The 17,009-nt window shown below is 43.4% G+C and overlaps 1 protein-coding gene across 1 annotated transcript; it reads left to right on the forward strand.

Annotated features, from left to right (window-relative positions):
* The first annotated feature begins 7,319 nt into the window (after window positions 1–7,319).
* Window positions 7,320–16,188, forward strand: LOC101735338 (acylphosphatase-2). Its single transcript, XM_004929381.4, has 3 exons — window positions 7,320–7,508; window positions 13,415–13,541; window positions 16,001–16,188. Exons 1-3 carry the CDS (start codon window positions 7,445–7,447, stop codon window positions 16,113–16,115), a joined length of 306 nt encoding a protein of 101 aa, XP_004929438.1. The 5' UTR covers window positions 7,320–7,444; the 3' UTR covers window positions 16,116–16,188.
* Window positions 16,189–17,009: the final 821 nt, after the last annotated feature.

The following is a 17,009-nucleotide window of genomic DNA, read 5'->3' on the forward strand; positions in this document are numbered from 1 at the left end:
GTTCCGCAGGGGAGCGTCCTGGCACCATTCCTCTACGCTCTCTATACCAACGATATTCCCACGCTCGAGGGCAACCTCCAAGCGTGGGAAGCCGACGTGAAGTTGGCGCTGTTTGCCGACGACAGCGCCTACTTCGCGTCATCCAACTTCCCCTCTGCGGCCATTTCGAGGATGCAGAGGTTATTGGACTTACTGCCCCAGTGGCTGGACCGATGGAGGGTCGCGGTCAACGTGGGGAAGACTGCGGCTATTCTCTTCGGTCCAGTCCGCACAACAGTCGTCCCGGGACAGCTCAGTCTCCGTGGCGCTAATGTCGAGTTTAGATCCAGCGTCCGGTACTTGGGGGTCGATATCGACCGGAGTTTGAGGATGACCGCCCACGCCATGTCGGCGTTGGCGGCAGCTCGCTATGCGAGATTCCTCCTCCGGCCGGTGTTGGCCTCCAGGTTGCCGGTCAGGACTAAGCTCGGCATTTATAAGACGTATGTCCGTTCCCGTATCACGTACGCAGCTGCGGCCTGGTATCACCTCATCCCGCAGGGTATGCGGGAGAGGTTACAGGTCCAGCAAAATCTGGCTCTTCGCACGATAGTCGGAGCAGGGCGTTACGTCAGAAATGACGTAATCGCCCGGGATCTAGATGTGGAGTCGCTCGAGGAGTTCATTCGGAGGCTAGCTCGTAATATGTACGAGCGGGCTGACGGTGGACCCCACGAGCATCTCCACAATATAGCTCCCTTGCACGCCAGACCACCTGATGGTAGGGCGCTACCAAGGGAGCTACTGGAACCCCCGGCTATGGTAAGATAGTCGGCTTAACCGGAGTGATATGGGAGTGCTCATAATGAGTGCCCCCATGGGACTGAGCTGTCCACACTCGTCACTTCCCCCCACATTGTTGGGGTGCCCCCCTATGGGGACCCATTTTCCACCCCCGAGGGTGGACCACTCCCCCGTTTGGGGAGTGTTTAAGTCGGCCCCTCCCCGTGACGGACTTCTCCTTCTGGGGAGCCCGGAGCGGGTGAGCGCCATACTAGTGCCGCGGCTCCCCCTCTGACTTGTAGAGGCGGGGCCGCGGCATGGGGCCGGTGGCGGGCCCCTCGTATCCGCTGACTGTTGTCCTGTGCTCTTGTAAATAGTAGTGTAGTTTAGTTTTAGTTAGCTTGTAGTTAGTCAGTAAGGAAAAAAAAAAAAAAAAAAAAAAAAAAAAAAAAAAATAGCTTTAAGAAGCAGAGGACAGCAGCCGGCGCCGGGGTGTCACCGCCGCGGGCATCGAGCCGTCACCAGACTGCACATCGTATTATATATAAGTATATATAGATGTAAATTGCCGCCGAACACGCAGCGAACAGCGTACCTATCCCCAAGTCCTCCCTGCATCATCTCACCCCTGCCCTATGATGGCAGGGAGTTTCAGCCCGGGTAGTGGGGTTTGCCCCGAGGCCCGTTCCGTACCCCCGAAAGGGGGTACGACGACCCCCCTTCTTCTCTCTCCTAAAGCAGCTGCCCCGCCCCCGCTGATTCTCCAGGAAAAAACTGCGTGGAACCGCGTTTCCCAGGCCCTTCAGGCAAATAAAATTAATTATACCCATGCGCGTAACGTCGCGCATGGGATTCAGATAAAGGTCGCAACGCCGGGCGACCATAGGGCCCTCTCAGCATACCTCCGAAAGGAGAACATAGGTTTCCACACCTATGCTCTTCAGGAGGACCGCGAGCTCCGCGTAGTGATACGCGGAGTCCCTAAAGAACTCGACATCGACTACATAAAGGAGGATCTGACCGCTCAGGCCCTCCCGATAGTTAGTGTGCACCGGATGCACAGCGGGCGGGGCAAACAGCCCTATAATATGATACTCGTGGCGTTAGAACCCACCCCGGAGGCCAAAAAGAAGATCGCATGTCTCACGACAATTTGCGGCCTATCCGGGATCTCAATCGAAGCCCCCCACAAGCGTGGCACTCCCGGGCAGTGCTACAGATGTCAGCTTTACGGCCACTCGGCTCGTAATTGCCACGCGCGCCCCCGCTGCGTAAAGTGCCTCGGCGACCACGCCACACTAGATTGCTCGCGTGTTAGGGAAACCGCGACCGAACCCCCAAGCTGTGTCCTATGCCTTAAGCAAGGGCACCCCGCGAACTACCGTGGATGTCCTAGGGCTCCGCGCAAGCGTTCAACCCTCCCAGCTCCGCGAACCGTCGGCCCAAAGACTTCGGCACCCTCAGTGCCGAAACCTGCCTTCGTGCCGGCTGCAGTTCCCACGGTTTCAGCGTGGAAAAAGCCGCTGCCGTATACGAAGGCGGGAACACAAACCGCACCCCCGCCCCCGCTCGCGACACGCCCCGCGCCTCAGCCCCTGCTCGCACCTCGCCCCGCGCCCGCGTTCCGTCCCCCGCAACCCTCTGCCGCCAACGACTTCGCGCTCGTGCGCGACTTCGTCACCGCGGTGAACTTCGACCGTCTGCGATCGTTCGCTGACGCTATCCGTAGGTCGACAACCCCCGAACAGCGGCTCGCGGCCGCGTTCGATCACATGGACGTTTATGAGTCCGTGTCGCGTACGTTATAAAATCTTTACCGGTAATCAATGGCGCAAAAAGGTAGAGAAAAACCGTATTCCCTTACGTTAGCATTCTACAATGCTAACGGACTCGCGCGGCAACGCGATCAAATTTTCGAATTCCTCCGCGATAATCTTGTAGATATTCTATTAGTGCAGGAAACCTGTCTGAAGCCCTCGCGTCGCGACCCGAAAGTCGCGAATTACGTCATGGTTAGGAATGACAGACTCACCGCCTCCAAAGGCGGGACTGCCATTTACTATAGGCGGGCCCTGCACGTTGTCCCTCTCGATACTCCCTCGCTCTCACATATCGAGGCGTCAGTGTGCCGTATCTCGCTGACGGGACACCAGCCGATCGTCATCGCATCCGTTTATCTCCCCCCGGACAAGCCCCTTCTGAGCAGTGACATCGAGTCACTGTTCGGCATGGGAGACTCCGTCATCCTGGCAGGCGATTTAAATTGCCACCACACTAGGTGGAACTGCCACAGTTCAAACATAAATGGTAGGCGTCTCGACGCGTTTATAGACGACCTTACCTTTGAAGTAGTCGGTCCCCCAACTCCAACATGTTATCCGTATAACATCGCGCTCCGTCCGAGCACTATAGACCTGGCACTGCTGAGGAACGTAACTCTGCGCTTGCGTTCCATCGAAGCAATGTCAGAGCTCGACTCGGACCACCGACCTGTCGTTATGCAGCTCGGTCGCCCCCACAACCCAGTCACTGTTACGAGGACCATGGTGGATTGGAATAAGCTGGGCACGTGCCTAGCCGACACCGCTCCGCCAATCCTCCCCTACGGCCCGGATTCGAATCTATCCCCCGAGGACACCGTCGAATCCATAAACATCATTACCGATCACATATCTTCCGCGATCATTAGATCTTCTAAAGAAGTCGATGTGGAGGACAGCTTCCACCGCATCAGACTGTCCCCCGATCTTAGGAATCTCTTAAGAGTTAGGAACGCGGCAATCCGGGCCTACGATCGTCTTCCCACGCATTCAAACCGGATTCGGATGCGTCGTCTACAACGCGAAGTCCACTCCCGCTTAAGCGACGCGCGTAACGATAATTGGCATAGTTATTTAGAACAACTCGCGCCCTCCCACCAAGCATACTGGCGACTAGCTAGGACTCTCAAATCCGAAACTATAGCCACTATGCCTCCCCTCGTACGCCCTTCAGGCCAACCACCGGCATTCGATGACGATGACAAGGCTGAGCTGCTGGCCGATGCACTGCAAGAGCAGTGCACCACCAGCACTCAACACGCGGACCCCGAACACACCGAGTTAGTCGACAGGGAGGTCGAGCGCAGAGCTTCCCTGCCGCCCTCGGACGCGTTACCCCCCATTACCACCGACGAAGTTAGAGACGCGATCCACAACCTACAACCTAGGAAGGCACCCGGCTCCGACGGCATCCACAACCGCGCGCTTAAACTCTTGCCAGTCCAACTGATAGCAATGTTGGCTACAATTTTAAATGCCGCTATGACGCACTGCATCTTTCCCGCGGTGTGGAAAGAAGCGGACGTTATCGGTATACATAAGCCGGGCAAACCGACAAACGAAACTTCTAGTTACCGTCCGATTAGTCTCCTCTCGACGATAGGAAAAATTTACGAACGGCTCCTTAGGAAACGCCTCTGGAATTTTGTTACCGCGAACAAAATTCTCATAGACGAACAGTTCGGATTCCGCTCAAAACACTCGTGCGTACAACAAGTGCACCGCCTCACGGAGCACATTCTGATAGGACTAAATAGGCGTAAACAAATCCCGACCGGCGCCCTCTTCTTCGACATCGCGAAGGCGTTCGACAAAGTCTGGCACAACGGTTTAATTTATAAACTATACAACATGGGAGTGCCAGACAGACTCGTGCTCATCATACGAGACTTCTTGTCGAACCGTTCGTTTCGATATCGAGTAGAGGGAACTCGTTCTCGTCCCCGTCAACTGACCGCCGGAGTCCCGCAAGGCTCCGCGCTCTCCCCGTTATTATTTAGTTTGTATATCAATGATATACCCCGGTCTCCGGAGACCCATCTAGCGCTCTTCGCCGATGACACGGCTATCTACTACTCGTGTAGGAAGATGTCGCTGCTTCATCGGCGACTCCAGATCGCAGTAGCCACCCTGGGACAGTGGTTCCGGAAGTGGCGAATAGACATCAACCCCACGAAAAGCGCAGCGGTGCTCTTCAAAAGGGGTCGCCCTCCGAACATCACTTCGAGCATCCCACTCCGTAGTAGGCGCGCAAACACCTCCGCCGTTAGTCCCATCACTCTCTTTGGCCAGCCCATTCCGTGGGTCTCGAAGGTCAAATATCTAGGCGTCACCCTCGACAGAGGGATGACATTCCGTCCCCATATAAAAACGGTACGCGACCGCGCCGCGTTTATTCTAGGACGACTCTATCCAATGCTTTGTAGTCGAAGCAAACTGTCCCTCCGCAATAAGGTAACTCTCTACAAAACTTGCATACGCCCCGTCATGACGTATGCAAGCGTAGTGTTCGCTCACGCAGCCCGCACCCACTTGAAATCCCTTCAGGTTATTCAATCACGATTCTGCAGGATAGCCGTCGGAGCGCCTTGGTTCCTTAGGAATGTGGATCTCCACGACGACCTGGAGCTCGACTCTCTTAGTAAGTATCTACAGTCGGCATCGCTGCGCCATTTTGAGAAGGCGGCACGACATGAGAACCCTCTCATCGTAGCCGCTGGAAATTACATACCCGACCCAGTAGACCGAATGGTAAACCGTCGACGTCGCCCAAAGCACGTCATTACGGATCCTCCTGATCCATTAACGGTGCTTTTAGGCACCACAAGCACCGGTCACCGTCCTCGTCGAACCCGTCGCTTGCGACGAAGGGCTCGACGAGCGAACTAACCCATAGACACAGCCCACTGAGTTTCTCGCCGGATCTTCTCAGTGGGTCGCGTTTCCGATCCGGTGGTAGATTCAGCGAAGCACTGCTCTTGCTAGGGTCAGTGTTAGCAACTCTCCGGTTGAGCCCCGCGAGCTCACCTACTAACGTTAGGATGAAGCTGAAATAGCCTCTCAAGGCTATCAGCATAGGTAGGGAAAAAAAAAAATGCAAATTCAGTTCGAGACAGCGAGCCGACGAGTCAAGACCTCTCCAGAAGAAGAGGAGAGAGCCGTCGAACAAGAAGAGACTCGCTCCTACGCCCTGCGCCGGTCAAGCCACGAGGACCGTGTGAACGCCATACTTGAAGACTTCGTTATTTTCCTCGAACCAATCCCAGCACCCGTTCCGCGACAGCCACTGCGGCAATACTCGAGCCACCACGTTTCAACGAGAGTAAGAAGTCTAAAAATCACACGTGGTGGCCGAAACCTGAGCGGTGGCCGTCCGGAATATATACTATCTATTACTATTCTACTATCAACACATTACATGAATTTATTGTACTAGATAAAATAAATTAAAAAAGGTTGAAAGGACAAATTGTTCGGGAATGGTTTGCCCAGTTCCTAAAATCCAAGACCTTCAGGATATACAAATAAATTAACAAATATTTTATAAAAGTTGACTGGGAATATGAGCACTGGTGGTAGGGCCTCTTCTGAGTCCACGCGGGTAGGTACCACCACCCTGCCTATTTCTGCCGTGAAGCAGTAATGCGTTTCGGTTTGAAGGGTGGGGCAGCCGTTGTAACTATACTTGAGACCTTAGAACTTATATCTCAAGGTGGGTGGCGCATTTACGCTGTGGATGTCCATGGGTTCCAGTAACCACTTAACACCAGGTGGGCTGTGGGCTCGTCCACCCATCTAAGCAATAAAAATAAATAAAAAGAATATGAATACAGAATAATCCTCCACCCACATTAAAAGTGAGCGATTGCGACACAGGACGTTCGATTAGGAAGCCCTGCAATCACCGGTGCTTTAATTGTAATTGCTGGTCGCCGGAACCGACCACTCCGAACCCCAGGATCCCAGGGTCCAGCATCATCCGTTATTGTTTTAATTTGTACTTGTGTTCCAATTGTTTTAAATCTGTGACGAAGACTTAGATACCTAGCTACATACTACGTACCTTACCCTCCTCTGGTTCTTACATTATGTGTTAAATACAATACGAAAGAAAAGTATTGATGGGATTTAAACACGAATGCTCATTTATGTAGGTTAAAAAACGAAATATAATTAATATTTCGTATTTTAACCTACATAATTACTACCTACATTAATAATTAATTATTTTTAAATAAATAAGTATGTTTATCAAATAAAAGTTAAATTTGTAGAATTTGGTAAAAACAGAGTTGGTTTCTTACTTAAATGGGTAATAATTAGTGTAATGACAAATAACTTATTATATAAAGTTTTTACCTACCGCTTTAATCTTCCGTTTATTATTTTATTATTTCCGTGGTTACGAATAGTTTACAGTTTGCGTCACGAATAAATAACTAAAGGTTTTATTCATCGTCATTTGATTATTGTGTCCTGACCACCCTCGAATTTTCTTGAAGGTAGTTGTTTACGTCGGAAATAACAAAATTTAAAATATTAAACACCGAATTAAACCGAAGTCATTTTAATTAGGTCTACGAATCGGGATAATCGAAGAAAATGCTAAATAGTAGGTACAGCTTAAAAATAACTAATCGGTTGATGTTATGTATTGTAGTTGATTAACGGTTATCGATTTTGATGTAACACAATGGTAAACATTGGCATTTAAATATATACCTATATAGGTATAACTTTTTGGCTGATCGATGAGCAGGCAAAGTTTGGCAGTTGGATGAGGGACTGCACACTGACCGCCGTCTTGGACAGTTTGCGTGAATTTTTAATTTCTTTACTATATTGTGACGGTGTTTGTTGTTATGGGCGGCGAGGACCCAAACACTTTGGCCACTGTGGAGTTCGAAGTTTATGGCCAGGTTCAAGGTCGGTTTTTTTTAATTAAGTCTTTTTACTACAGTTGAATTTGAAAGTGGAAAAGAATGAAATCGACATTTGAACGGCATTACATTTTAAAAAAATTACTAGGTTTTTTTGATAGGATTAAATAAGTCTGAAGCAGAAGTAAGTAATTAAACAACAAATGTAATTACACAAAAACTGCTCTGAACGAACTTTAACAAAGTATACGTTTTCGTTTTTATCCCAAACTTTGTTCTGTCCTTTGAATATTTTTAAATATTTTATATTTAAACTAAAGTCAATCATTAAATACGTAACATCGATCACGAATATCGGTTTTGCTCCACCCACAGCTAGTAGGCCGAGCGTATTTATTGCAAAAAGAACTTTATTTACATTAGTTAGAAAGTCGAATTATTTCATTATCGTTTTCGATACCTTTCGATATGGTGATCGCTCAAGTGCGATATAAATAGTCGAGCCGCTGCAACTGGGTCGATGTCAATGAAAAATCTGTTAGCATGCTTATTTGGCTATCCACCCATTGCACTAGAACAAACCATAAACCCGCAGCAATCATTACTTATACCAGTGGTCGGGGAACTTTTTTAATTATTACTCCATAATATTTTTGTGTAAGTTGATACTACCCCATGGCGAAGAAGAAAAAAAAACGAAATCGCTTCTTTTTAGCATCTTTCATATTAGAGCACCCATGATAATTTTGAAAAGAAAACAATAACTAAATTTTTTATTTAAACATTATTTATTCAATAATTAATTAATGTGTTCTATCTCATTCTTTCGCCGGCTGAATCCTATACATTTATGTGTTTGTGTCTCTATGGAATTATTTTTCCGTTTCGTTCATAGACCTATATAGTAGGGACACGACATATTGTTCTATACGTACAATTGCTTATATAAATAGCACCCATTTTGAAGGCACATACATAAACATATATCTATCTCGTTCTTACTCAGCACTTTAACTCGCAGGAAAACAATATAACAGTATTTCAGTGCGTACATAAAATGAAACATGAATATACGTAAATATCTCCGTCTCCGTCTAATGAGGCCGAAAATCCGCCATGTTTAGCGCGCCAAATGTCATTGTCACGTCAGTTCGGCCGTCTGTTTTGGGTTGTACATTATTTATTGACTATGATATCGATTTAATATGATTGATTATATAAAATTTCATAATTTATCATGCTTAAAACATACAAAAATAATAATTAAAACGTATTTTATAGGATCTCAAGAAAGTCGATGTCCTAAAACTATTATCTATATGTATTTAAATTCATTATGGAGCCCTCATCCGAAAAATCCATTTTTCGGTCGGAATCTATTGATCATGACACTAATCATAAATACCACTTTAAAATATGTCATCAAAACATATTTAGACATTCTGTTTAGATATTTCGGGAAAAAGGTTACCGACAAAATCTCTTCGGAACTATTTAAATAAAATAGTTTTATTCCGCAGTGAGTAAAACACTATTGTAAATTTGTTAAATATTTAATAATTAAGTGATTTTAGAGAGGAAGTCACAAGGAATGACGTTTGTAATTAATGAATAAATGTTCTGTAGGTGTTTTTTTTTTCACGCGGTCCCTTGATAAGTTTAAAATTCAAGTGAGAGTGATTCAAATTGTGCGGCGTACCTTCCTTGAGGTGCGCTGCGGTAGTGTGTTACGGACTTTAGAGTCAGCAAAACAATTAAAATAGATTGTAATAGTCTAAGAAAAACACGTACTCAAAATACGATAACATTTAGCATGCTAGAAATGGGCTGATGGCTTTGAACTACGCCATATCTTTATGTTTTGCGACAAACGACAACTTTATAAAATCAGTGTAGCAACTTTTAAAAATCATCATATCGTTTACTTGGCAAATTCGAAGGACGAACTTGTCTTAGATTTCACCCATCTAAATAATATCATATTTGCACATAACAATATACCTACTTACTTCTCATTAAAGTATAAATTCTACAAATAAATAATACTCAACAATATTTAAAATAAAATGAGCCAAGAACGTTTATCGATAAAACCTGATAACATTGAAATCTTTTGTACAGCACTAAAGCCGCCATGTTTTGTGGCCAGATGACGTCACAGTGGCACGAAATTTTGGTTGATGTTTCATTTCCATAGGTTTCCTACTTCATTGGTTTCGTTTCATTTCGTTTCATCGAGTTTGAAATCACAACGATTCTAAAGAAGTTTCACTTAAATATATACTTTTTACTCACAAAAGTTTCATTTTTACCCCCCAAAATTTCATTTTAACCCTTTTGTGGCAAAGTACTCGGTTCCCCGACCGCTGATTTATACTATATTTATCATACATATGATTTATTTATCAAACAAATTTGCCCACTGAGTTTCTCGCCGGATCTTCTCAGTGCTAGGGCCAGCGTTAGCAATACTCCGGTTTGAGCCCCGTGAGCTCACCTACACGTCAAGTCGAAGTTGAAATAGCCCTCGAGGCATCAGCATAGGTAGGAAAAAAATAAAAATTTAATCAAAATTAGTCACCGAAGCTTTACTTACTTATTTAATATTAGACACACATTCTTTGGAACATCGTTTGACGAATAATGTAATATAAAAGAAGGTTGTACCCGAAGTATCACAGGAGAAAAGTTGTTTTATGGAAAACAACAACTATCTACTAGTAAGCTTCTCAGTCTTATGTAGTCTCCTTACTCTTGTCCGTCTTACACTTGTCAATAACCCACGATGTTTCTCGCCGGATCTCCTCAGTGGGGCGCGATTCCAATGCGTTAGTAGATTAAGTGTAGCACTGTTCTTGCTAGGGCCAGTTAGTAATTCTTTCAGGTTGACGTCATGAGCACACCAATCGGTCTGCATGAAGTTGTAGTGGCCCCTTAGGGGCCATCCATAAATTACGTCACACGAATTTTAGGACTTTTGAAGACCGGCTTTTATCAGGTACTTCATTTTCGTTTTGAATTTGAACATCAGGAACATCCTTGGTGACGTTGCATGAGAGATAAATCTCATAGCGAGAATGCTAAATTATTAAAAACTATAGTTCAGTTTCGTAGATTTTTAAAGATTATTCTCATCTAAACTTCGTGTTTTAATATTTTAAGTTTTAACATGCTACATCACAAAACTATTGACCCCCATGCCCCTTGTCACACTATGTCACATTTCGGTGATACCTCCCTCCCCATCAACGTGTGACGTAATTTATGGATAACCCCTTAGGCTACCAACCACGGAATAGATAAATAAGGTTGGAATGGTAATGTAGGCGGGGCAAGCGTGCCACTGTTATGATCGTACAAACATAACTCGACCGATTCTTTCATTCACCGCGTTTAGTGCGCTTCGGACTACTTTGGCGAACAGATCTCCGCTTTATAGTGCCGTGTTGTGCAATTATAACTTGTAAAACAAAAAATCAGACCTCAAGTATAGAGCGAGGAGGTATATCTTTCGATCGGTAAGTCGAAATTACCATTTAATTACAATATTATTTGTCTAAAACATAAAAATATACTGAGCATTATGAAATTCCAAACATTAACAATATTATTGCAGCAAGTTATAAATAGCATACATTGCGCGATGTGTACTCGCCCAATGAACGCAATGACCAAGTCAGCTTCCAATGTACTACATGCATTGCGTTCTCTACACTTCAATCTTTGAAATTTCGGCCTTTGCCCTGATTGGCCGTGCAGTTTGTCGATAGTGAGGTGACCATGTGGTGAAATAAATTCATCGACAGAATTCTCGACTATATTTACATTTGACATGGATAATTTTTGCATTATTTTATATTTCATTAATGATACCTAGTATATTCTTAGTGAGACGTATTTTGAGTAAAATAAATATGTATTATTATTATTGAATTATTATCATTGAATTAAAGTGAAGGTATAATATAAAGGGACATGTAGACCTCTAATTTACGGGTATTTACTATATTGTCTAAAACGTATTAAAATCTAAGTAAAATGCTATTTGACTTATGCAGTAAATTAAAAATTTTAGGTTTCCTAAAGAACCTAACGCCAGGGAACAATGGATTGACGTGACAGGTAGAGGAAACTGGAGACAAAGACGAGTACTATTTGCTCTAAGCATTTTACTGAAAATGATTTTATTATAAAAAAAATCAGAATACACTTAGTTTTGAAAAATTCATTCGCAATTAATAGCAAGTGCCAACTGCTTAACAAATACGTTTTATTCCAGCGACAGTGACTATTTGTAATTAATAAAAGTAAAATAGTTTTTTTTTTCAATATTTATTTCATGTTCCATTTTCTCCATTCATTCATCAGATAATTTATCGATAAAGAATATCGATTTTATCAAGCACTAGCGTGTATGAACATTTTTATTGCCTTTTTGCGTGTGTGAGTGTGTATGCCTACGGGTGTTTTGTGCTAGTTTGCGAACGAATATCTGTCCTGAGATTTATGTGTGGGTGTTTTTGTTGTGTGCGAAATACTTGTAATCACAGTGTGTGTATGTGTAGAAATTAAAATAGTGGGGATGAAGCGGCGACACTGGTTCTAATACAAAATTAGAGCAAAGGCCTTTCCAACCTTATTTATCTATTCCGTGCTACCAACGATTAGGCTGCCGATCCCGTCCACTCTATATTGTTCCTCAGTCACGATTTCTTTCGATTTCCAGCGTGTTTTTTTTTTTTTTTTTTTTATATGATTGAAAGTTTACTGGTGGCCCGAAGGCCTTTCCAGTTTCACCAGGACAGGTGGGCGAGCAAAGGCTCAGCCAAGAGGGGTGGGATTTGCTAACAACTGCCCGAGCGCCTCCGAAGGAGACCTAACAACTCAAGAGCAATTGTTTCGCGAATGAATCTACTACCGGATCGGAATCGCGACCCGCTGAGAAGATCCGGCGAGAAACTCAGCGGGCTGATGCATGGGTTAGGTTGCACGTCGACCTCTTTGTCGAGTTCGACGAGTACGGTTACCGGGGTCCCTAAGCCTGCCCCTAGTATTAGAGCTGAAGGCATCTAATGCAAAGGTTATTGGATCTGATGGATCCGTAAGGACGTGTCTAGGGCGTCGACGGTGACTGGCTCCTGCATGATCAGGATTCGGGGAGTAGTCAGCGGCGGCAACGATAAGGCGATTATCATGACGCATAGCCTTATCGAAGTATCGTTCCGACGCTGACTTCATGTATTTCCGAATTGATTCGAGGCCCAGGTCGTCGTGTAGGTCAACGTTCCTCACGAACCACGGAGCTCCGACGGCTAACCTGCAAAAGCGGGATTGTAGAGATTGAAGGGTGTCTATGTGTGTGCGGGCCGCGTGAGCGAACACCACACTCGCGTAAGTCATGACGGGCCTTATGCAAGTTTTGTAAAGTGTCACCTTGTTCTGAAGGGACATTTTACTCCGCTTACAGATCATGGGGTTCCAGCGTGTCTCCTGCCTTCGTGAAGATCATAAATGTTAAAGTTTTATATCACGAGCGCTCACTTTGGTGTGATATGTATGAATTGTTTCGCTCAATAAGCAAAATTTGCAGCTAAGTGAATTTCGGTTTACTAATAAGTACCTAAATACATAGTTTTCCGTATGTGTACATAATTTTCCTATTCCTCTGTACTATGTCTTCTTTTTTGTGTGTACATAAATAAATAAATAAATAAATAAGTTAACACTCCATGAATACGTAATGTAAAGATAAGTCCGCTAGCTAACACGTCGAATGAAATGCCAAATTTAGAGCGTCAGCTGATTTTTAATCGATTTAAATTACATTGCGTGTCAAGTTTTGCAGTAAAAAGGACATTTTTTATTTCGATTACATCGTTTTCAGCGTTTTCGGGTACAGAATCGCCATAATTACCATTAATTTCCTAAAACTAAAGTAAAACTTTCCATCAGGTTGCTATTTCCCGAAGTACTGCAAGGAGTTAGCGCAGCAGCTGGGCATCGGTGGCTGGGTTAAAAACACGAAGAAAGGCACCATCGTTGGGAAACTACAGGGGACGAAAGCGCAACTAGACCACATGTAAGATTGTGAGAACTGTTTCAAATTAACTCATGATACCCGGCCTTGTCTCACTATAATATTATCTAATGTCCCAAAACACATAATTAAATGGAAACAAGGACCTTTGTTCAAATAACTAATGCGCCATCTAGTCTACTGTTGAGTTACACTAGAAACTAGTAAAAGCTCCTGAAGACGCATCGAAAGCTAAAAAGTTTATATAAAAGTAATTAAATTACGTGCTATCATATGACGCTTAAGCCAACAAACTATAAACCACTTAGATTCATTAATTTATACATAGACTATCAATTAACAATAGGCCTGCTCAATGGAAAATGGCAGGTATCCCTGTGATCCGCCTAACAATATACTATCAGTTCATTGATGCTAAAAATCTATATTTTATATTATTTATACCTATTCTATATTTTATTAGTGGTAGGACCTCTTGTGAGTCCGCACGGGTAGGTACCACCGCCCCGCCTATTTCTGCCGTGAAGCAGTAATGCGTTTCGGTTTGAAGGGTGCGGCAGTCGTTGTAACTATACTTATATCTCAAGGTGTGTGGCGCATTTACGTTGTAGATGTCTATGGGTTCCAGTAACCACTTAACACCAGGTGGGCTGTGAGCTCGTCCACGCATCTAGGCAATAAAAAAAAAGACTAAGATTTGACGATGGTCAGTCATTAACATTCTAAAATTCCTGATAAATCTCTATATAAAAGTCGATGTGTGTAATATATGTATGTTTAAGTATTCCTTATAGACTCCGAAACGATTGAATCAATTTCGATGTACATATTTATTTATTTATTGCATAGATTGGTTGACAAGCTCACGGCCCAACTGGTATGGGCTGTAAGTAATCACATTAAGTGGCTACCGGAGCCCATAGACATCTACAACGCAAATGCCACCACCCACCTTGAGATATGAGTTCTAAGGTCTCAGTATAGTTACAACGGCTGTACGGCGAAACGCATTACTGCTTGATACCAGTAACACTTTCAGGAAGGCGTCAGATTAGCCTAGAAAGCGGCAAAGCAAAATGAGTTGAGGTTATCATATAGTATATCATCTTATGTCTTTCGGTTGACAATTATTAATCAGTTGTCTTGTCTTTTTATCACTTTAAAGAATATTGGAAGTCAACCAAAATTCTATCATCAATGATGCGGAAATTCTAATTATGACTGGCAGTTTCATGTCAATCAACGAGCGAACCTAATTAAAAACCGAACAAGAATTAGGTATCTCTCGTATTTGGCGTCTTCTTGCAAATTGATTATTGTTTATATAGACGTCCTGGGTACATAACCATAAATTAAAATTAATAAACCAGTAGAATGCGTTGGGTCTCATCATTCATTCTCCTGCCCTTCCCAGTCACCTGGGGTCGGCGCAACAAGTTTTCTCCTTCCATACTCCTCTATCATATACAATGGTCCAAGAATTGTCTTCGCTCACTCCCCTCTTACACATATCGTCTTTCACGCAATCCATCAATTTCTTCTTTGGTCTAACTCTTCCTCCAATGCGTTGTGTCTATGATTAAAAATCAATTAAAAAATGGGTTCAATAAAAATAGTAATGGAATATAAACCAACGATTTATTGAATAATTATTTATGGTCTGCCTATTTTTTGTCCCCATTTCCGGAACTACTGATTGGAATTTCAGGTATTTTTCACAGGTAGAAATAGATTGAAAATGTGAATATTAAAATGATCTCTTTCACCTGTTTCAAATACCTTTTTTTTAAGGCTGGGGAATCCATTTACTGATATCCGGTCGAGGTGAGTAACGGATCAGGAGAGGAAGAAGGGGAGTAGAGAAGGACCGAGGTCCTCCACCTCCCCCAATTTCTCACAGGAGACTACGCCTTGAAATAGGCGCGCGAGGCACTTGCCCCGCAGAACCGACTACCGACCTGTGTGCTTAGTGCGAGTTTTTTAACGTTCTCGATGGCGTAAAAGTTAAGCCAATTTTGTATGCAGTTGGAACAGCGCCCCTAGCGGCAAACGTACGCAAGCGATCCCATTTCATACAAATATGACTAACTTTTACGCTATCGAAAACGTTAAAAAGCGCGCACTGTTTCAAATACCTAATACGCATTGGCAGCACGCGATATTGTAAAAATATGTTTTACCAAAGAAATATATTCAAAATTAGTTTAACAGTTTAATTTCGCGTTTTTTACGTAGGTACATTACATCAAACATTAATTAATTGTTATTAAATATATCAGTCGACGAAACTGTATAAAGTATTCGATACATAAAAAAAAACGCAATAAATAATTCGTAAGAAGCTTAATTTTCTCCACGATTCGAATCGCAGTGCTCATCAAAATTTCATTAGACGAACGACAATTTCATCCTTTTTTATTTTACCGAAAAACAACTACCGAACCAAACGAATATAACTATCTACACCGGGTTGAACATGTAATAATGTCCTTTGATTCCAGGATCAACTGGTTAAGTACAACGGGCTCTCCAGGGTGCAAGATAGAGAAATGCGACCTCACAAACTGGGAGTACGTGGCTAGAATAGCGTACACTGATTTCAGTATACGATTCTGACTGATAACAATGAATGTCAAAAATATGAGGTGCTTGTTTTAAATGCTATCAAAATAAATGTGATTTTACTTAATTTAGTTTCTTTGCGTTTCTTTATTATTTTCATTAATTACTATTCTATTATATTGTTTTTCTTCCTCGACTTGTGTCGGCTTTGATAAATATCCCGTCCCGTTTCCACAGGAAAAAAGATATCAATACCCCAAAATTTTAATGAGATTTTATTTTAAAAAAGAAAAAAAAGAATAGAAAATGACTAAATGATGGAGAGAACCCCAGCGTGTGTTACTATAGTGTTATTGGGGTTTCTCTCTGTAAAAAGTTTATGTAATTTACCTATATATCCTGGTCCTTCTGATCTGACTAAATAACAAAACATTAATTCCCTTATTTCTTCCGTTGACCACTTTCGTCTCCTGTTATCGCTAACACTGTTATTTGTGGTCGTTGTAGATGAACCGACAGAGCGTGTGGGCAAAGCCCTACTCTGCAAAGTGTATAATTATTTAAAATCATATTAATTATACAATATTTACTTTTTTATTTATTAAAAATACAATTTTTAAAAACACTAAAAAATAGATTGGCGCTGATGGCGGTGTCTACGACACAGGCCACTTGTGGTTAGGACTTCAGAGTGAGAAACCTCCGCACAATACGCACCGTATCGAGGATAACTGCCTTCTGTATCAGGCCCCTAACCCAGCTGCATAATGAAAGTTTCATAAGGTGTTGACCGAAACTTTTCGCTATCAAACCGTGTACCGACACAACTATTGGAACAATGATAGTTGAATCAACATGCCACATGGCGGTAGTCTCGTGGACCAGGTCTAAATATTTTATTGATTTGTCCTTTTCTGCCTTCACGAGGTTCTCGTCGTGAGGGTTGGT

This window comes from Bombyx mori, chromosome 12 (genome assembly GCF_030269925.1).
Source record: "Bombyx mori chromosome 12, ASM3026992v2".
Classification (NCBI taxonomy): Eukaryota; Metazoa; Arthropoda; class Insecta; order Lepidoptera; family Bombycidae; genus Bombyx; species Bombyx mori.